The sequence below is a fragment of the Myxocyprinus asiaticus genome, chromosome 21 (genome assembly GCF_019703515.2).
Source record: "Myxocyprinus asiaticus isolate MX2 ecotype Aquarium Trade chromosome 21, UBuf_Myxa_2, whole genome shotgun sequence".
In the NCBI taxonomy this organism is placed as follows: domain Eukaryota; kingdom Metazoa; phylum Chordata; class Actinopteri; order Cypriniformes; family Catostomidae; genus Myxocyprinus; species Myxocyprinus asiaticus.
Window position 1 is genome coordinate 43,863,232 of NC_059364.1, and position 23,667 is coordinate 43,886,898.

Consider the following 23,667-nt stretch of genomic DNA (forward strand, 5'->3'; position numbering starts at 1 on the left):
TACATGCAACTCTCCCTCTCTCACTAGCGTTCTCAGCGGCCTTTTTAAGCCCATCACCGTCGTCACTGTAATGAGAAACAGGTGTTATGCATCATTAATCACCAGGTGATAGTCATTACCGCTTCCTCTCTCCCCAGTAACAGACACACGACCACGTCCCGCTCCACATGATGTGATGATGTTTAAACAAGGGAAAGCTTCAAGGGCACACATGAGAACTAATGGCTTTCCAAAAAGAAAAATACCTATACGGCATTCACATAAAAACTACTAATCCACCTCTGTGTAAGGTGAAGTCTAACATTATTCAAAAAATAAATAAATGAATAATATTAACAGATATCAACAGAAATTGTCAGTTTACGTCTTACCAGATATTTTCACTGTAAACTGCACAGTCTTTATTTTTTCATCTCACACAGCAGTGCCTTACATGAGCTTTAAACAAATTTTAGATATTATGATGTGAATGTTAATTATAACTCTCTATGGACTAACCACAAGTTATTCCACTGTTTCCTTTAGAAGGTTGATCACTGGGCTCAAGCATATGTGCAATTGACACAAATGTATGTTTTAGTTCTAAATGATATTAAGCCACGGTTTTCAAGCGGGGTCCATCTGGGGTTGAAGGTTGACTGATAGAGGATGAATGACTGAGCATTATAAGTAATGAAATGTCAGTCACTCTTTATTGCAGGTAGATGGGAACTTCTGGTCAACTTCTCTTGAATGATGTTCTAAATTTACACCCACCTCACCATATGGCTGTGAAAATACCTGTAAAACTTTCAGGCACACACATTCATTCTTTATTATTACTATTTTCCACAGTTTAGAATACCAGTAAGATCATGGGATGCTTTTAAGTGGTATTGTTTGGAAAATTCAATATGCCATATTAATGAATAAATCTTTCATTAAAAGTATCAATATGGCAAAGCATGGCAGTGTATCTTTCTATTAATACATGAAATGTGTCTATATATATATATATATATATACAAATGCTATTTCTAGCCATTTTACCTGCACGTTACCAGGCACGATCATATTTTTTTATCAAGAAAATTCACGTTGGATCATAATTTCATTTTTTCTTGTAAGACCTTTGATATTAGGGCAAACATCATATTCTTGATAATAATTTTTGTATTGTTTTCCTGTAAAAATATCTAAAAATCCTTAAAACAAGATTAATTTGATTTATCTTGTTTCAGAAACAACACTGCATAAGATATTTAGGTTTTTCAGAGAATGTATTTTTAACGCGTATTTTGTCTTACTGTACTGAGTTTTTATAGTCAAAACAAGTGAAAAAATCTACCAGTGCTGAAGAAGTAATCCAAAGTATTTAGAATACGTTACTGACCTTGAGTAATCTAACAGAATACAAATTACAAATTACATTTTACAGCATGTACTCTGTAATCTGTAGTGAAATATATTTCAATAGTAACCCTCACAACCCTGTATGCATGTGTATATATACAGTTGTGCTCAAAAGTTTGCATACCCTGGCAGAAATTGTGAAATTTTGGCATTGATTTTGAAAATTTGACTGATCATGCAAAAAAACTTCTTTTATTTAAGGATAGTGATCATATGAAGCCATTTATTATCACATAGTTGTTTGGCTCCTTTTTAAATCATAATGATAACAGAAATCGCCCAAATGGCCCTGATCAAAAGTTTACATACCCTTGAATGTTTGGCCTTGTTACAGACACACAAGGTGACACACACAGGTTTAAATGGAAATTAAAGGTTAATTTCCCACACCTGTGCTTTTTTAAATTGCAATTAGTGTCTGTGTATAAATAGTCAATGAGTTTGTCTCATGTGGAAGTACTGAGCAAGCTAGATACTGAGCCATGGGGAGCAGAAAAGAACTGTCAAAAGACCTGACAAAGGCTGACAAACTGACAAAGTCTATGGTAACTCAGATAACCACTCTGTACAGTTGTGGTGAGAAGAATATTATCTCAGAATGCTATTCTGAGATGCGGGTTGGCGCTGTTTTGGCAGCACGAGGAGGACCTACACAATATTAGGCAGGTGGTTTTAATGTTGTGGCTGATCGGTGTATGTCTATGTGACATTTCAGTTTTTTTCTTTTAAAGAAATTTTTTTTTTTTTTTTTTTTTTTGCTTTGTCATTGTGGGGTATGGTGTAGATTGATGTGAAAAACATTATCATTTAAAGCATTTTATCATAAGGCTGCAACAACATAATGTGAAAAAAATGAAAGAGTCTGAATACTTTCTGAATGCACTGTATTTATATATTTATTGACATTTCATGATTTATTTGTTTATTGACATACATTTATGTATTTATTGACACATTTTATGATTTATTTATTTATTGACTCATGATTTTTAATGATTACTTATTGAAAGATATATTTACATACATATCAATGCTTTTAGTAAAATTTTAGTACTTTTTATTTTAATTAACATATATATTTATGTATTTATAGACACATGATTTATATATTTATTCCCATACACAGTATATTTATGTATTTATTGACACATTTCATGATGTATTTATTCATTGACACGTATTTATTTATTTATTGTCAGTTATGTATTTGATACATTTCATGATTGATTGATTTATTGTCATTTATGTATTGATGTATTTATTGACATACATATTTATGTATTTATGGACACATTTCATGATTTATTTATTTATTGTCATTTATGTATTGATGTATTTATTGATAATTTTTATGATTTATTTATTGACATGTATTTATGTATTTATTGACACGTGATTTATTTATTTTTGCCATATTTATTTATGCATTTATTGACATATTTCATGATTTATTTATTGCCAAATATATTTATTAGCATATTTCATGTTTTTTTTACATGTATATTTATGTATTTCTTGACACATTTTATGTTTAACTTACTTATTGAAAGATATATTGACATATAAATTATATCAGTGCTATTAATGAACGGTTTATTTATTAATATGGCACACTGAATCCTCCATTGTACTGAAGGAGTTCCCATGTATGCTGGGCACTTGTTAGTGCTGCTTTTCCTTCACTATCCTCCAACTCATCCACTTTTATTATGTATTTATTTTTGTAATTTCAAGCATTTAAGCATAAGCCTTTAGAATATATCAAATGTTTTTTAAGATCATGACAAACATAAATTCAGTCCAATGTGTCCTCTGCTCAAAACATCTGCGTGTTAATTTCATATGCTGGGACTTTCACTGTAATGTTTCCACATCACCATAACAACCACTATGGGTGTGGCAAAACAAGCGTCGAGTCTTACGTCATCAAGCCAAACGTAACGTAAGCGTGCAACGCCTCTCTTCGGCGCTCCCTAGCGGATGAGACGAACAGAACGCTGTGATGGGTTGAAAAAGTGGAAAGCACCTTATGGAAATCCCCCAATGGCTTTATGTACAGACATCACTCGGGCTGTCTTAACTAGATTAAAGGCTTCGCCGTGTTTTGGACGTCTCTCATTCGAGCACTGACATATATTGGATATCAGAAAGCGCTATGGATGATTACGATTAAAGCGGACTGAGTGAAGCAGCAGGAGAGGGAGAGCATCTTATGGGCTTTGTTGCTGGATACAGACATATTGAACAGGTAAGAGTTGTACGATTCGTCGCTGTCCTTTTCCTTGCCTGTATAATGTCGTATCCAGACTGTATCCGAAAACAAACGACGCTGATTTCTCCCGGTCTTTGAGAGAGAGACTGTATTGTCTCGAGCTTCAACGACAGTCTGTCTTGTACGGACGCATACAGTCTTGATCTGCACGGATTTGACATCCATTGTTTGCGAAGACATCACTTACCAGCGATTAAATACATTAAGCGGAGAAATCGTTCAGTTGTTGCCATGGGGACATATCGCTTCCTTTCGAGTGTAACCGTGTTGCATTGTCTAACGGCTTCTGTCAAGTGAATTACGTAATTCGAGCGTCAGCAATTGATGGTACAATATTTTCGCAGTGGTCTCTATTGTCCCTGTTGTTCTTTGTGTTTAAAATAAAACTGTGCACGCTGCTTGGATTCTTTTCTCCACGATAACAAAATAGTGAATGTTTCAGGCGAGGTATTTTATGAATATTCGTGTTTAGTGTTGTGAATAAGATGTCCCCAAAGAACCTCGGCAGCTGAGACAAATAAATGGTGCCCTTGCAGTCAATGACTGTTTCCAGACAGCCATACATCAGCTATTCTGTTAGTGTGTTAGTTCATTTGGGAAAATTCATTGTGGGGGTGGACTAATACAGATGTTAACCTTTCACTCATCTGACCCCAACATTTACCATGAGACTGGAATACACCATTAGATTTAAGAGTCGTGAGCTTTCTTTCAGTTCTTGCCCCTGAAAATGTGGGGAAATTCTTATTTGCAGCACATGTCTGTGGGTTGAACGCTTCTGACAATGGTGTATTTGCTTCACGTCTTCTTTTACAGCGATAGATTGGTTCCCCGCTCCACATCTCAATGTCTCAGGGCCAGAACTTCCTGCCCAAGTTCCTGTTTGTGAGCAACCTGCTGAAGGCAGTGAAGATCCGAGAGCGAGTGCCCAATGACGTGGTCAAGCCCTCGGCCAGTGGCGGCCTGATCCATCACCTGCGTAGCATGCATCGCTACACACTGGAGATGATCCGCATGAGCCAGTTCCCGCAGGCCTTCCGAGAGATCATCCAGGCGGCCATCTTGGACCGGGCCATGCAAAGCTCACTGGAACAGGAGAAGAGGTTGAATTGGTGCCGAGAAGTCAAGAAGCTGGTGCCACTGAGAACCAACGGTAACTATACCATATTTCAGCCTTCTTTTGTATAGATAAGCCTGGTAAAGGCTTCCAACAGTCATGAAAAGCCTCAAAATACCAGAGAACTTGAAAATGGTGATTTCCAGGCCTGGAAAAGTCATGGAAATTGACATTGTCAGTGTACATTTTTAAATCATTGGTCAAAAGGTGTGGTAAACCTGCTGGCAAATTCCACGAATGACTTGCATTATGGCTTAATTGGATTTGTGGGTAGTTTCCTCTGGTATTTTCTCTCAAATTATACCATTTTATTCTCGAACAGTGACATTAGTCATGTATTGTCTTTCTCCCAGCATGGCCTGTTTGTAGCAGGTTACAATAATTGTACCAATGACTTGAAATGCTATATCAATGCTTTGTCACTCACTTAAGATAATCATTCTATTGAAACGGCCCGTAATAAGGCTGTCACTATAACCAGTAATAGGCCAATATATTGGCTAGGCTGATTAATCTGCCAAAGTTTTGGCCATTTTGAGATTATCGGAACTAAAGTTGTCAAATTAAAATGATAATATACAATGAATTTAAGATAGAATGCACATTTGAGTGCTAAAACTGTGGCAAACACGGATGATGGCTTCAGATTGTTATCAAATTGAAATGCATAAATCTTAAAATAATTTTGAAAACTGTGTGGCTAGACACAAAAGCATTCAGGGTGAACTGCCCCTTAGGTGAAGGTCTTTGGCCGTTGCGTCTTGCTCTCTTATCAGCAATAAGCAATGGGTTTTAAAATGCTTTGTCAGGAGTTCAATTTTTTACATTTGTCCCAAGACCCTCGCGTTCTGTTCCACACTGTTGTGCTTTACATTTGAGAATAATTTTAAAAAAAATGTTTTCATGCACTTTATTTTAAAATGTACTGCACTTTTGCCAGGAATGTTCTTTGCAGTAATATAACAACACATTGTTATGAATGTGATTTACAGAAGTGACAATTCCGAAATTCGTCAATGGATAAAAAGCCTTCAGTTTTTTTTTTTTTTTTTAGTAGATATTTTATACAATAAGCTAAATTGTCATTTCTTTTAAGAAACTGTGTGTACATGTCACTTGCTGTCATTACTTTTTTAATAATTGTCCATTAAAAATCAGTCGACCACTTTAAAGAAATAAGTGCTTTTTTTTTTTAAAGCTTACATCATAAGTGCTTGAGGGCGGACGGGAAAACCCTCCACTGTCTGTCACTCCAATGTTTTTCCCCCTTAATTGTAATGCACAATTTGATTTAAGGGACCGTGCTGTGATGCGGGGCTCACATTGAACGCTTTATGACTCTGATGTTTCTCTGTTCACTCCGGGTTAAGTCGCACTGCTCTCCTCTTATGAGTAATGCTGGGAGGGAAACTTCTCTGTACTTGCCATTATTGCGCCATTGTACAGTCACTAGTTACTGTAACCACATTTTTGTTGTAGGTTTGTTAGTGTCATTATTTTATATAAGCTAGTTCATGTGCAAACCTCCTAATATCACTGTCCATTTCCTGGTAGTGGATGGTGTCTCGTTGTGTTCTGGTAAATATGTCATTTTTCAGAGATCTGGACAGCACAGATTTGTCCTCATAATGAAACTGGAATTTCCTCTTGTAAATCACACGGGATTATGAAAGCGTTAGACTGGAACATGCTGTTTTTAGTGGATTTCACTGATATGACCCGTAACAGAAGATAAAGGGAAAACTGGAATAAACATAACATCTGTAATAACTTATTTCTTATATTAGCTATGTAAAAAAAAAATCTTCCTTTCGTGATTTTCAGTTTTAGAGTACTTAAATCAAATCGTACATCATTTTGGTAGGGTTAGAGTTTCTTCAGAAGTTAAGTATGATTTTGACTTGTTTTCTGGCCTGAATGAAAATGATCATACATCATTTTAAACAGTTTGGATTAGGATTCCTTAAAAAGTTACATCTGATTTTGTCTTGTTTTTGTGGCTTTGTTCCTGTCTGCATGAATGTAATAGCCTTCTAGGTCAGCACAGCATGTGTTCTGCCAAAATTAGCACATGAAGAATGCATAGAGGGCAACCCAGCTTACATTCGCCAAAAACTGATAATATTAAAGCATGGATGAGAAGTACATTTCACTGAAATTCATTCAAAAAGCATGCGAATAACAGCTTGGACTGCTGACTGTTAGAGATTATCCGATCAGATTACAGGAAAACAAGTCACAATGTTAGCATGTGTCTATAATGCTTACTCATTTATTTTCAGGGCACATTTTGCTTCTGTGACCAAAATGGCTGGTCGTGTTGATAAGGATGTGGTTTGTTTCCACATGTTGTATATGTACATTTTCTGTAGTTTACACTTTACTTTTGCAAAGGTCTTTTTAAAGGAATATTTCAGGTTCAACACAAGTTAAGCCCAATAGACAGCATTTATGGCATAATATTGATTACCACAAAAAAATGTATTTCGACTTTGCATTTAAAAAAAAGCAAAAATGTCACTAACAATGGAAGTGAATGGGGCCAATCCGTAAATGTTGAAATACTAATTGTTTCAAAAGTATAGCCACAAGACGGAAACAATATGCGTGTTAACTTTCTGTGTAAAGTTATGTCCAATTTTACAACTTTGTTGCCATGATGACGTAATGCTGTAAACCATAAAACCCTAAAACTACAATTTAAACAACTTTACAGCTCAAATAATACATGAGTTTTAACAGAAGAATTAATGTAAGTGCTTTTATAAAATTATAAGCATCACATTTCTGCCTTTAAACCCTCCACAAATTGGCCCCATTCACCTCCATTGTAAGTTAGGGTTAGGGTAAATGTATATGAATTTATAATGGAAACTGTGTATATCTTGGGTCACAATTTTTTTGTAAGTTTTTCACCATCACATTTCTGCCCAATTTTAAATGGTCCTGCAGTGTAAATAATAATTTTTACAAATATTCCATGTAGTCTACAATGTTCAGAAGAGCTGCATGCATAATAATTGTTAAAGAGAATTAGCTAAATGTTAAATCTAGTTGTAGTTGTAGTGTATAGTTTGTCACACCATAGGACATGTCAACTTCCCAAACTATTTTGTGTGAGCTACCTAGTTACTAGTCTTGTACGGATCTACATTCAGATTAATTTGTTTGTAGCGATGATAGTTTGTTTCTGTGGGGTCGTAGCATTCATAGTCTTATAGTGAATGAGTTACCACACTTACATATTCCTGGGAGAGATTTCTCAAAAAGATGTCTGTAAACACTTGTGTAAAGGTCATTTGGAAACTGTGGTCTGTTATGCACTGTATAAATAATTTCCCTAAACAAAACTTCAACTTTTGAGCAGTTAAAACCACCCTCTACTCTTAGCTCCATTTGGTCTTTGTGTTGTTCATAGCAGGTGTGGGCCTAACCCATGGCTTTGAAGATTTACACAGGTTTAAATAACAGGAACAACATCATATGTTCACACTTCCCATTTTGTCTCTCCCACATTGAATATTTCAGAACTCTTGGTTATTAGCGGCCCCGGAGATGGCACGAGCGCAGGCATCCAGTACAGCATTGCCCCTCCTCACTGGAAAGTCCAGACGCATTATATCATGCTCTGGTGTCAAGGGGAAGAAAGAGTTGAAGTGAAGCCCTTACGGCGCTTAATCACAGAAGCACATACTAGGGAAATTCCTCGCCATTGCCCTCAGACTGTTTCACAGTCGCTAATGTAGAACACACATGCAAATGCACAGAAAAACATGTGTGCACACATGTTGCACAACCTCCGAAAGAACACAGAATCTAGGACATGGGTGTAACTCTGCAGAGCATGTTATATTGTGAGATTTGAAGAAATGGTTTACCCAAAAATAATCATTCTCCTATCATTTACTCACCCTTATGCCATCTCAAACTTATATGACTTCCTTCTGCGGAACACATAGACTTTATTTTGAAGGAGATATGATGTAATTTTGTCCATACAATTTAAGTCAGTGGGGTCCAAACACTTTCAAGCTCTGAAAAGTACAGAAAGGCAGCATAAAAGTGATCCATACTACTCAAGTGGTTTAATTCATGCCTTTTGAAGCGTATACACATGCTGTATAGCACATACATCATGCACAAGGAAGTGTAATCAAGCTTCTCCCATGAATGCGCCAAGGAGACTGTGGATGTGAAGATTTATAATAAGGACTTACATTTTTGTCTGTTTCTCACCCAAAACTGATCTTATTACTTCAGAAGACATGGATTAAACCACTGGAGTAGTATGGCTTACCTTTATGCTGCCTTTACGTGCTATTTGGAGCTTGACAGTTTTGGACCCCATTGACTTGCATTGTATGGGAATAAACACATCATATATCCTTCAAAATAATTTGCTTGCTTTACGCAGAAGAAAGAAAGTCATAAGAGTTTGGAACGCATTGAGGGTGAGTAAATTGTTAGAGATTTATCATTTTTGGGTGAATTATTTCTTGAAATGTTTTGCATGCCCTTTCTTGCTCTTTGATCAGCAAAGGTTCGTTAATCAGTGAAGTTATTGATTTACCTACATTTACGTAATAGTAAAGTTTTGTGAGGCCTTTAACAACTTTCGGATGTTTAAAAACTTCCTAGGTCACATGATACTTTATGTCCAAATTACTGTTGAGTTATGCTTTTGCAGAGATATTTTCATATTTTTTAAATGTATGCGGTCGGCGTAATGGATATTTTTAAACTGCTTTAACACCTCTGTGGAAATCCCCTATATAGCTTTTATCTCATCCTTAATCTAGCTTTTTGACAAATACGGCTTAACTAACCTTTTGGTGTAAAAGATATTGCTGTTGAGATTAGTGGTTGACAGATATGGGTTTTTTAATGGCTGATGCCGATATCCAGAGAGCAGGATGACCGATAGGCCGATGCAATGCCGATATATAACACAATTTAATATAGTAAATAACATAAACATTAAATATAGAGCTAAATAAGAGTTTATTATTATTTATTTAGCAATTTTCTCAAATTCACACAAAACTTTGTTAAAAAAAAAAAAAAATCTTTAAAAAATATTATTGTATTTTAAATGGTAGATAGCAGTTTCTTCTGATTTCTGTTTAGTCATCAAATTTTTAGTAATTTATTTGCACATGAAGGAATTGTTAATATATTAGAAAGAAGGAAATAACAGTACACACAGTAGTCCAGCAACCATGGATGGCATGTCCACGTTAGCAATCGCATTTGTTCAAAAAAAATACAGATTCAAATTAATTGTACATACAGCGCATAGTGAATAAGACATTTATTTATAGCACACGTGACACACTTTTACCTTGAAGTTGCACCAGAGAGTATTTAGCAGAGACGGGCCACTTCTATTAAAATTGTATTGCTAATTTGAAGTATGTTCTTTGATCGTAATCTTGACCAACCGTTTTGGAGATTTCGGTCTTTTCCCATTCAAGTAGATAGGAGCCGCACTGTCATGACAAACATGGCCGACAGTGGACTGACTTGCCAGAAAGACTTTGGTTGCACTCACGCGCTCGTGCATGTCCGGCGATCAGCAGCAATCTCCTGACAGGAACGGCCTGGATCACCTGTATGCATCGTCACAGAGTGACCATCATGATTTGTGAATCATTTCATCCTGATCCTGAAGTTTTGATTCTGGCTTCAGAGGAAGATATTAGATGAGCGCTTGACGTGAAGAAAACGCTGGATTTTCATGAGGTTCATGAATTACATCGGTTTAAACGAGATATCTGAATTTTTGCAAACGGAATATAATAGAAGTTTTATTGATATTTGCCTTTTATCATTAGAAAAGAAAGTTAAAAGTTACAGGGAACTGTTGAGGAGAGACTGTTAGAATACATGCTTCAGAGGAAGATTTATGAGCGCTCCACAGGATACTAGATCTGCTGAAGTTGTGTGAGGTTAGTTTATTGCATCTGTTTAAACGAGATTTGCGCATATTTGCAGATGGTATATGATATTAGTTTTATTGATATTTGCCTTTTTCTCATTAGACAAGACAGTTAAAGTTACAGGGAACTGTTGAGGAGAGAGAGGGAGAATGAAACATGTGATCACTTTAACATTATGAGCTCAAGTGTGTCTGTCGTGGCTCTGATATGCGGACCTTTTACATGAGACTGTGTTGCACACCGGTCTATTATTGTAGTAACACAATGGCACGTAACAACAAAACGAATTGTGACTGGTCGTTTACATGTCTCAGTCGCTTCACATGCAAGCGCACTCAAGAAACAAATCGGCCAAACAGGACAATTTATTGGCAGATGCCAATCATTAAAGTCAGAATTTCTGCCAATTTATCAGCCTCACCGATATATTGGTCAACCACTAGTTGAGGAACTCTGCATTGAAGTGAAAATTGTACATGTAGTGTTCCATCTTCTCAGAATTATGTAAGTAATGCAAGTCAGCAGATTGCTAAAGCTTTATCTGTCACGACAATCTATGTGATAGCAAAACGTCAAACAGGAACTGCAGGTTTGTCCTGCAACATAGTTGCCTTTTTGTAAAAGCTTGCATTATGAACTTTTATGACCTCAGATTCCAATGAAAGCTGAAGCATAATCTCTAAGTGCACTTCTAGGGGTAATTTGTCACGGGTTATCTGCAAGTGGGTTATGTTATCCTTTAGGACAACTACGTTTTAGTGCATATAAAGGGTCCGTTTCAAAACCTAGTCTGCTGCTTTGCTGTCTACTGCCTTTTAATGGAGCATCCTAACTGAAATGGAACCTCATAAGTAACTGATTTGGAATTCTCTACATAGGCAGCAAACAGATAGTTTTAAAGTGCCTTAAAATGCTGCCTAAATAGGCAACTCGCTAGGTTTTGTAACAGAGCCATAATGTGTGTGTTGTATGTTTTCGTTCAGGTGATGGGAACTGCCTGCTCCATGCAGCCTCTCAGTACCTGCTGGGTGTTCAGGACACAGATCTGGTGCTGCGGAAGGCGCTTTATGCAGTGCTTAAGGAAACAGACACTAGTAACTTCAGAATGCGTTTCCAAACGGAGCTGCTACACTCGCAAGAGTTCACACAGACTGGCCTGCGATACAGCACTTCGGTAACTACTTCCACCTTCATTGTGAATATGTACAAAATGTCCTTTGTGTGGCAGCTAAAGAAAACAGCAAAAAAAAAATAAAGGGTAAAGAGACTTGTCATGTGCATTGTGCAAGAAAATTAGTTTTAGAAGGTTAGCTTGACCAATAAAGAATTTTCAGTTCCTCATATTAAAGCACATATTAAAGTTTTATAGCACTTAAAGCTGCTATCTTAAAGGTGCTGTAAGCGATTTTAGCGTTCTGAAGCTTTCACGTGACTGAGCCTTTGAATTAGCCACACCCCTTCATTCCAAATCCCCACACTCCAAAGATAATATTGAGAACAAAACAGCAGCATTGTTTCTTCCTGTGGCTGTCAAATTAAACAGTGGCACAATAGCATCCACAACTGACAAACATTAAGCAAAATGATTGACAGGTGAAAAGCATCTATGTACATCGACACTTTTTTTTTTTTTTTCTTTTTTGCTGTTTACAAAGTCTAATATGAGATATTTCAGAACACTTATTTCATTAATATCTTTAAGGGAGTAGGAAACATTTTTGCATACTTTTCCATGTAAAAATCGCATACAGCACCTTTAATGTTCCGAGACCACTATAAGTAAGCCATTCATAGGTTGACTTGCCAAAGTTTTTGTCTGAACAATAGTGGAAAATGTAGTTTATCAATGTTTGAAAACTGTCAATATTATTTTATTCCACTATTTGGTACAAATTAAACTCTTCACCTTTAAGATGAACCACTTAATTGTTACACTGTGTCCTAACGAGACATAATATAAATATAATTTTTTTTATTAATCATTTCTTTCATATTATAATTTTTTTATTAAAGGAATATCCCGGGTTCAATACAAGTTAAGCTTAATTGATAGCATTTGTGGCATTATAGTGGTTACCATATAAAATGTTTAACTTGTCCCTCGTTTATTAAAAAAAAAAAAAAAAAATGAATTGGGGTTACATTAAGGCACTTACAGTAAAAGTGAATGAGGCCAGTCAATAAACATAAAAATATGCACTGGCCCCAATCCATTATATGTGTTGACATGATTTTTTGTGATAAAATTGCTTACGAACTTTTAGTAATGCCATAACAAAATCAATACATCGATTTATTGATCAGCACATTATTTTCTCGATGCATTTTTGAGGCATCGATGTATTAACATTAGCCGACATTTAAATTAGAAGCCTATATTGTGTGCTTTACAATTCACTGTAAGTTGGCCTTCCGTTTAGTGTAGTCAGGCATAATAGCTTTGGGAGACCACAAGGTGGTGATACAACATTTACTAAACTTAAGATTGAAGCCGGTCGCACACCGGACGAGAAGCACCGAATCACGGATAGGACAAAGGCACATACACTACCAGTCAAAAGTTTTTAAACACTCACTCATTCTTTATTATAATTTGTTTTTCACATTTTAGAATAATAGAAAGTCATCAAAACTATGGAATAACATAAATGGAACTATGGGAATTATGTTGTGACTAAACAAAATCCAAAAGAAATCAAAACTGTGTTATATTTTAGCATCTTCAAAGTAGTCACCCTTTGCCTAGAATTTGCAGACATGTACTCTTGACATTTTCTCAACCAACTTCTTGAGGTATCACCCTGGGATGATTTTAAACAGTATTGAAGGAGTTCCCATCTACAGTTGTGCTCAAAATTTGCATACCCTGGCAGAAATTGTGAAATTTTGGCATTGATTTTGAAAATTTGACTGATCATGCAAAAAAAAACTGTCTTTTATTTAAGGATAGTGATCATATAAAGCCATTTATTATCACATAGTTGTTTGGCTCCTTTTTAAATCATAATGATAACAGAAATCGCCCAAATGGCCCTGATCAAAAGTTTACATACCCTTGAATGTTTGGCCTTGTTACAGACACACAAGGTGACACACACAGGTTTAAATGGCAATTAAAGGTTAATTTCCCACACCTGTGGCATTTTAAATTGCAATTAGTGTCTGTGTATAAATAGTCAATTAGTTTTTTAGCTCTCACATGGATGCACTGAGCAGGCTAGATACTGAGCCATGGGGAGCAGAAAAGAACTGTCAAAAGACCTGCGTAACAAGGTAATGGAACTTTATAAAGATGGAAAAGGATATAAAAAGATATCCAAAGCCTTGAAAATGCCAGTCAGTACTGTTCAATCACTTATTAAGAAGTGGAAAATTCGGGGATCTCTTGATACCAAGCCAAGGTCAGGTAGACCAAGAAAGATTTCAGCCACAACTGCCAGAAGAATTGTTCAGGATACAAAGAAAAACCCACAGCTAACCTCAGGAGAAATACAGGCTGCTCTGGAAAAAGACGGTGTGGTTGTTTCAAGGAGCACAATATGACAATACTTGAACAAAAATGAGCTGCATGGTCGAGTTGCTAGAAAGAAGCCTTTACTATGCCAATGCGACAAAAAAGCCCAGTTACAATATGCCCGACAGCACCTTGACACGCCTCACAGCTTCTGGCACAGTGTAATTTGGAGTGACGAGACCAAAATAGAGCTTTATGGTCACAACTATAAGCGCTATGTTTGGAGAGGGGTCAACAAGGCCTATAGTGAAAAGAATACCATCCCCACTGTGAAGCATGGTGGTGGCTCACTGATGTTTTGGGGGTGTGAGAGCTCTAAAGGCACAGGGAATCTTGTGAAAATTGATGGCAAGATGAATGCAGCATGTTATCAGAAAATACTGGCAGATGATTTGCATTCTTCTGCACGAAAGCTGCGCATGGGACGCTCTTGGACATTCCAGCACGACAATGACCCTAAGCACAAGGCTAAGTTGACCCTCCAGTGGTTACAGCAGAAAGAGGTGAAGGTTCTGGAGTGGCCATCACAGTCTCCTGACCATAATATCATCGAGCCACTCTGGGGAAATCTCAAATGTGCGGTTCATGCAAGATGACCAAAGACTTTGCATGACCTGGAGGCATTTTGCCAAGATGAATGGGCAGCTATACCACCTGCAAGAATTTGGGGCCTCATAGACAACTATTACAAAAGACTACACGCTGTCATTGATGCTAAAGGGGGCAATACACAGTATTAAGAACTACGGGTATGCAGACTTTTGAACAAGGGTCATTTCATTTTTTTCTTTTTTGCCATGTTTTGTTTTATGATTGTGTCATTCTGTTATAACCTACAGTTGAATATGAATCCCATAAGAAATAAAAGAAATGTGTTTTGCCTGCTCGCTCATGTTTTCTTTAAAAATGGTACATATTACTAATTCTCCAAGAGTATGCAAACTTTTGAGCACAGCTGTATGTTGGGCACTTATTGGCTGCTTTTCTTTATTATTTGGTCCAAGTCATCAATTTCATAAACTTTTTTTTTTATTACATTTTAGTTTTATAATGAATATGGTGGCACAATTATATTTTTGTCTACAAAACTAATTTCAAACATTTAAGCATACACCTTCAGATCAAAAGATTTTTAAGATTATGAGAAACATTTCAGTCAGGTGTTTCAAAACTTTTGACCGGTAGTGTATATCACACACAGGCAGTCTAAAGTTGTGAATCTAGTCTAATAATCTAGATTTATATCTGAAAAAAAGCAGATAGAGATCGATAATCATTTGGAAAATTTTCTGATTATCAATGCATGAAAAAGGCATGGTTCCCAAGCCTACTAACCTTACTAATCTATGTAAAGTTATATCCAATAATACTACTTTGTTGCCATAATGACACAACATCTGTAAACCCTATAAGTGATTCTATTACACTAAAATCATGTAAAACAGAATTTTATCACACTTGAGTCATGTGAACACAGATATTGTTTACGTCTTGTGGCTATACTTTTGAAACGGTCCATATTTTAACCTTCATGGACTTTCATTGTAAGTGCCTTATTGTAACCACCATTTTTAAACATTTTTCATTACTAGTTGAAAATATTTTTTCTGGTAATCAGTATTGCACCATGAATGCTGTCAGTTCAATTTAACTTGTATTGAACTTGCAATATTTCTTTAATTTGACATGATATGGATGGAAGTCATAGAATGTATTTTTGGTTTCTCAGAACTGGGAGGAGGAATGGGTGAAGATTGTAGAAATGGCTTCTCCTGTGTCTAGCAGTAATGGCCTACAGTTTGACTCTTTGGAGGACATTCACATCTTTGTGCTCTCAAATATTCTGAGGAGGCCGATTATTGTTATCGCAGGTACATATCCTTACACTTACTCATTGGAGCAAGAAGACAAATCCTTCAAATTAGACTTCTTTGTATACAGATGCTTCAAGACAACATGACCATAACAGAAACCATTCTTATCTTTTTTGTATATTAAATTTTTTTTGTCTCAACAGACCAAGTAGTCAGGAGTATGAAGTCTGGATCCTCCTTCTCACCCCTCAATGTGGGGGGCATCTACCTGCCTCTGCACTGGCCTCCAGGAGAGTGCTACAAATATCCCATTGTGTTCGGCTACGACTCACAGCACTTTGCACCCCTGATTACTATCAAGGACAGCGGCCCAGGTATGCCACGAGACCTTATATTACTCCTGAATGTGTTCTTACAAGTCAGGCCAGTGTATTTAAATCTTCGATTTTTTTTTATGCTGAATCAGAGATTCGTGCGGTGCCATTGATAAAACCTGGACGGGGAGGGTTTGAAGAGCTTCGAGCGCATTTCCTGACAGAAAAGGAGCAGCAACAAAAAGACAAGCTGCTTAAAGACTACCTAATGCTTATAGAGATCCCTGTCAATGGCCTGGGCTATGATACTACACAGATCATCACTGCAGCCAGGTATGAACTATACAAAGCATTTGGTGGTAGCGTAGTGAAAAAGGAGCTGTGCAAACCAAACAAAGTTTGCTAATTGGGGTAACCTCAAAGTGGCACGTTACTGTATATCTTTTTTAAATCATGAATCTCTCCTCCATTAGACTGGATGAAGGCAACCTGCCTGAGGATATGAACCTGATGGAGGACTACCTACAGTTGGTCAACCACGAATACAAGCGCTGGCAAGAAGACAAGGAGTCTTTATGGGCACCCCAATCCCAGCGTCCTCCTCCCTTCTCCGTCTCCCAACTGTCTCTCATTGAGATCCGCTGCGCCACACCTCGCTGCACCTTCTACGTCTCGGTGGACACTCAGCCACACTGTCACGAGTGCTTTGAAAAGCGGCAGGCGGGCAGAAAACCAGACATCGTTTCCACCACCAATCAGACCTCGACCACTGACCCGGAGAGTCGGGGTAGACTGGAGCGCTCTGTGCTGCCCAGCCCACGTTCCGCGCCACCTACGGCGCCCAGCCTAAGCCTGTACAGCGAGACTCATGCTATGAAGTGCAAGACGCCTGGCTGCCTGTTCACGCTCAGCGTAGAGCACGACGGACTGTGTGAACGTTGCTTTACAGCGAGGCAAAACAGATCGGCTGTCAACGGGGCGCCGCAAGGCCCTTCCCACGGCTGGTGCCAAAGTCAGAGGGGGTCAGGCAGCCGGGAACGGGAGCAGGAGAGGGAAAGAGAGCATGAAAGGGACACAGAGAGGTGCATTATGTGTCGACAGGAGGTCTTTAGGATATTTAATGGTCTTTGCCCACCCTGCATGCAGAGGACCGCTGTTTCTGAGAGGGGAGACTCCCAGCAGCAGGAGCCTCGAACGGAGGGCTATGTGTGGGCACTGCATAGGGAAACGGAATGCACTGGCACCACAGGTCACACCTGGCAGACGCCTGCCGCCCGACAGTGTAAACGCACCGGCTGCCAGTTCTTTGGCACACCAGAGAAGCTGGGATTCTGCACTATATGTTATCTAGACTACCAGACCAATCACCGTAAGTGCAACTATTCTGCAGTCACATAGAACTGATGTAGCAATACTCTTGAACGTGAACATTGATTATCTTCTTAGACAGTGTGATTTCTCAGCTACAGTCGGGGCGAATTCACTAAACCGTTGCACCACTTTAGCGCACAATATTTCAGTGCGTCCACTATTTGTGCTGCTGCCCCTTGAGTATTTAATTTAAGTAATTAGTCATGTTTCCATCCAAGGTACGAATTTAATTTATGCGAAAAATTGGAATTTGTGAAAAAAGCTGTGTTTATCCCATGTGTTTAAGAGAACAAAATAGTCACCTCAGGGGAAATTGGTGCAAAATAGAAAAGAAAATGGAACCTGAAGCCACTGTAGCCCTTTTTTTTAAATGTAATAAATTGCTTGTGATTTAGAGTGCACAAACAAAAAAATTCATGTTTGTTAGCGTTCAGCGGCAGATGCCTCATGTCTAGGAGTGAAAGCATGTCACACATTTCTGAGAAGTAATAGTAGACAATAATTTTGATGACAGACTTTGTGTCCGGCATTTCAGAATAACAGAGCAACATTTCAGATGCTATGCAATGAAATTGCTTATATTTTCTGAGCGAATTATGTATTCACATGGCTTTTTGTGGCTAAGGCACATGTCTTTTTTTAATGCACATCTATATTCCTATGTAAATTCTATAGTTATGTATTTTATATTAAATGTGTTTTCATTTCAGTTTAAGCGCATGTCTTCTTACAGAATAAAAAATTTATCCACCTCAAGCAAGCATACGTTTTTTATGCACATTTTGGAAACTTTATTTGTATCTGTGTTTACATTGAGCATTTTTTTATGCAACATCCCACAATTTGCAAAAAAAATACATCTAACCTAACCACAGTCATTCTTTTTAGCATTAATATGCCTCCTTTCTATGCAAATGAGGCTCATTGTAGAATGTTCCACATTCACAAAAGTCAGTGCTATTTGCCTGCCACGATTATCAATGTGCTATCACCACCCACTGAAAGGAAGCAGTAAACAAATTTGATAAAGGCTTAAAGACACATTTGAGTAAATGTTTGTTGATCATAGCAGAAGTCATTCATCAAAGGATGAAGAAGAGCATATATACAGTTGCGCGGTTTGCAAGAGTGGATGCTGTACAGTTCCGTCAGATTGTGATAGTCTGCGCATGCTCCACAACCTAGCAGTCAGAACCGGCCTGCACAAATTTTTTGAACATGTTTGTGCCATTTTCTGTTTTGCTTTGTTCCATTTTGCGAATCAGGTGCTAAAATAATGCAGACAGCATGCACAAATAAACAACACTATCAGCAGATACAATTCATACTAAGTGAATTTCCCCCTCAGTTTTAATGTGTCCTTGACTGGTAGGGTACCTGTTTGCTCTGTGAGCAAATTTTGCATTCACAGAGTTTGTAATGTTGACTACTACTTTTTTTTTTTTTTTTTTGGGTTGTACAGAGGCTACCCCTACTATTGTCCAGCCCAGACACACATCTGAGGCGGGTTTTCAGAACTGTACACAGTGCCGGGGCCAGGGCTGTGGTGCTGAGGGGAAAGCCATGCTAGAGGGTTACTGCAACAAGTGCTTTGTGAAGGAACAGAGTGCCAGACTCAACCAAGCTGCTAGCAGGGGCTCTCATTCACCACCTCTTGTCACAGTAAGTTCCTTACAGGCTTTTGTTACCGTATGATAAGTTTGGTCACGCTTAAAGGAATATTTCCCGTAAAAATTACAATTCTGTCATTATTTATTCACCCTCATGTTATTCCAATGACTTCACGACTTTCTTCTGTGGAACACAAAAGGTGAATTTTTGAAGAACATCCTAAATAACCATAAATATAAATTAAATAAATAAAAATAACCATAAAAGTACCCAAAAAAGTGCTCCAAACAAAGTTCTCCCTTCAATTGTTATATGCGTTATCCTCAGCAATAATAAATAATGGGGGCCTGGGTAGCTCAGTGGTAAAGACGCTGGCTACCACCCCTGGAGGGTGCTAGTTCGAATCCCAGGGCATGCTGAGTGACTCCAGCCAGGTCTCCTAAGCAACCAAATTGGCCCAGTTGCTAGAGATGGTAGAGTCACATGGGGTAACCTCCTCGTGGTCGCTATAATGTGGTTAATTCTCGGTGGGGCGCGTGGTGAGTTGAGCGTGGTTGCCACGGTGGATGGCGTGAAGCTTCCACACGCGCTATGTCTCTGTGGCAATGCAGTCAACAAGCCAAGTGATAAGATGCGGGTTGACGGTCTCAGACGCGGAGTCAACTGGGATTCGTCCTCCGCCACCCGGACTGAGGCGAATCACTACATGACCATGAGGACTTAAAAAGCACATTGGGAATTGGGCATTCCAAATTGGGAGAAAAAAGGGGGGGGGGAATAAATAAATACATAATGTGTTTGTAACATATTGGAATATTTTAGAACACTGTTTGAACTCAGCTGTGAATATGCATCTTAAATTACACGTTGTCACATGAACCGTTAATCAGTAATTAGACTGATGTTAAGCCTAACGAACCTAAAGTACATATCACAGTAATGGTTCAAAACATACAGAACAGAAAAACATTTTGTGGTTCAGTGAGGGAGTCATTGTGAACTGATTCACTGTACGAATCATTGAGAAAGTGACTCGGATATAAACTGCTAACCTGAGCTCCTGAGTTCAAGCCTGTTTCGTGAATCTTTTCTGCTGATTCATTCAGTTCAAAACAGTCATTTGTTCGCAAAACGTACATCATGGTTGCGCTGTCTTTGTTCAGTGAGCTCATCTCAACAGAAAGGGTGAAAAGTGGATGGAAATTGAGTGTGTGTGAAACCATCAAAAAAGTAATTGCCAATCATCCTCTTTTTATTGCTGCTTGTTACACTCTGGGAGAGTATAAAATTATATCCTTCTCCATTGTTAATATTCAGTGTAGCTGTGTATGCAGCACTGTCCACACAGAGGTAACTGACAAGCCAAGCAACTTCCTATTGGTCAATGCGGCGAATTCGCTGTCAGAGTTCACCAAACTTGAACTCCACACGAAAATTCTTCGCCATCGGAATTCCATCGCGCAAAATTCACGATCGGGTGGATTCCCATAGAGATGACTTCTCCTGCGGATTTTCACCATGCGAAGGTAAATGTGACAGCACCTTAAGACACTGGTGCGCGCTCTAGAGATGTAATTCAATAACTCATCGCATATGAACGCACACAAAGTGTTCCCGAGTGTCACCAGTGGCGACTAGATTTTAAATAATTGTCAAGATTATTTTTTGTCGCTTTTGCAATCATTTTATAATGGCACCTTGGCCACAATATTGAAAGTAAGTGATATAGGTTTGGAACAATATAAGGGTGAGTAAATAATGACAGAGCTATTCCTTCTAGTTACACTAGATACAGTTGAAGAAACTATAAAACAACAAGCTCTATTGTTTCCATCCAGAGGGCCTCGAAACCACGTCCACCTCCGGTGCTCAACCAGGCGCAGTGTCGGCGTAGCGGTTGCAAGAACCTCTCTCCCGGCTGTACGGACCTCTGCCAGGACTGCCTTAGCCGCGGCCAGCGAGAAGGTCGACGCGCACAGGCGCCCAAAGAGAAAAGCAAACAGCGCTGCAAGACGCAGGGCTGCGACCACTACGCCAATCAAGAGAAGCAAGGCTACTGTAATGAATGTGACCACTTCAAGCAGATTTACAGAGGGTGACAGAACAGTTGAACATTTATCACTTTTATACAAGGAACATTTTGCCCAGAATTCTCCACCAATTATGGGCAGGGCCCAAAGTGCCCGGTGGTGCTGTACAATTGGTGATTACCTCTCAAGTGAAGTCATTTGTATAATGTGTATATGGACTCAAGCAGGATGCTAGCATAAATAGCGTCTAGTCACATACCTGTGGCGTCTGCTGTTTGTGTCGAACAGGGTAACAAATCGCAAATATTTGTGGAAAGCATGTGTAAGAATTAATGATTTCAGATCAACCAACGAAACTGACCAAAGTTTATTTAGCAAAAGATACGTCCAAGTCAATTGACGTCACCACTGTGGACTGAAGAAAGCCAACAGGCCTTTTTGAAAGTACAGGACAAATGTTACAGGGTAACGAGGAGACCACCGAAGGACAGCATTTGATAGTTTCTTCATAAAATATAGGTTAAGTGCCAATGAGAGCTCGCTAAGCAGAGCTCGAATTTCATTCCCTGCTGCCCCATTTGATGTCTGTGAGCAGTACGGATCTTTTGCCTTTGAGAATGGTTTTCTTTACCATTTGATCACTTCTTGCTCTAGAAAGTATTTTTCACTTTTGCTTGCCTTGCTAACTTCATATGACTTTATGGTCTGTTCTGTTGAACGAATACATTCACATGTTCCTGTGGCTGAAAAATTTCTTAAGTGCAATGAAAAGCCAGATACTTGACACAAACCCAGTTCTCTAGAGCAAATTACGAAGAATTAAGCTGAAGGGAATTGCCGTGCCAAAAATGTTGACGAGAAGAAACTATGAGATGCCTGAAATCCCCGTCCAAATAAACACTGGATGGAAAACAACTCCATCCAAACTTAAACACACCTAGGTAAGAAACACACCCACTCCGTGTTTGTCGGTCTTGCCCAGCCACATTCTTTCGGTTGCACTACTCTCCTTTAAACACAATGCCTCAGTCTATTCTTTGCATACATTTAGTATGCGCAAACTGAAATGTTCTGTTTGAATATTGCTGCAAACTCTGCACAGACGTAAAAGAAAAGGTTATTGTTATTTCTTGTGGCATCATGTATATGAAAAAAAAAAAACTGTCTGTGTTAAACATTCCCATCTTTGAAGTCCAATATTTAGGCTCAACCATACAGAATGTGCTTTGGATAAACGATACACTCTAGACAAATTTGAGAGTGTCTACTCTTCAACTACTGGATCTGAAGTCAGTTCAGATCATCACAAACTTGCACAATACCGAATAAGCTGCTCTGGAATGATCTGGAATGGTACTTCTGACTTACAGTACATAGTGACATTCCAGTTAGAGACCTTGAGGAATATAGATGACAAGCTAGAAATTTTGTGCAACCTTTCATATAGAGTATCGTATGAAAAGCCTTGTTTTTTGGTTTGTTTGGTATTTATTCACAGCAAATATTATCTGTAATGTGTTTCAAGAATTATTTATATGTGGTCCTGGAATAAATTATTTTTAATATGAAAACATAAACCAGCTTCCTGTGTGTGTTTATAAATATCTGCTTTTTTGATTGCAGCTTGAAATATGTAACATAAGTAAAACTAGTGATTAAATTAGTAATGGAGTGCAACAGTCTGGTTTAGGAAGTCAAAATCCCATTTATCTCATAGACAAATTTATTTTCAACGATAACTTATAAACCTTTAAAGACAAACCACCGTGAGCTACGAGGTTGTCCATCGATGGTATATGCTTCCATTGAAGCCATCAGTCTGCGTTATTTTAATTTCATTGTTTAAAAATCGAATTCGTGGTGAACAACTACATTACCCATGATACAGCAGAGAGATCCACCAATCAGAGAACTGCAGCCAACAAAGCCTGCCAATCAATGACGCAATTGAGTCGGTCACCCTACACCGTCAAACTACAAATATATATACATATATCTGAATATTTTGCAGCAAACTTCATTTGCAATGCTTCATGAGATTGTAGTTTGTGCCTTTGTAAAAGAAAAGTGGAACACAGTTTTGTACCTTCGTCTTTTTGTTCCGATTTTCTAATAATTTGTTTTTAATGTTGTGATTAACCTCAGAGCATGCAGGTTTGTTTGATTCGTGGCTTTGAACTCCTTTATAAAGGATTTTATGAAAAGCCTATGGAAAAAATTTATGGGAAAAATATTTTCGGAAACCAAACAGCTGTAAAAGTGGGCGGCACTGTTCTGCTCAATACAGTCTGGT

The 23,667-nt window shown here is 38.1% G+C and overlaps 1 protein-coding gene across 1 annotated transcript; it reads left to right on the forward strand.

Moving 5' to 3' along the window:
* Positions 1-3,377: 3,377 nt before the first annotated feature.
* Positions 3,378-22,951, forward strand: LOC127412117 (tumor necrosis factor alpha-induced protein 3-like). The gene is made up of 9 exons (XM_051648205.1): positions 3,378-3,640; positions 4,481-4,817; positions 11,704-11,894; positions 15,964-16,105; positions 16,252-16,422; positions 16,515-16,695; positions 16,836-17,731; positions 19,196-19,395; positions 21,183-22,951. The coding sequence occupies exons 2-9, from the start codon at positions 4,511-4,513 to the stop codon at positions 21,441-21,443; spliced, it is 2,349 nt and encodes a 782-aa protein (XP_051504165.1). The 5' UTR covers positions 3,378-3,640; positions 4,481-4,510; the 3' UTR covers positions 21,444-22,951.
* The last annotated feature ends 716 nt before the right edge of the window (positions 22,952-23,667 follow it).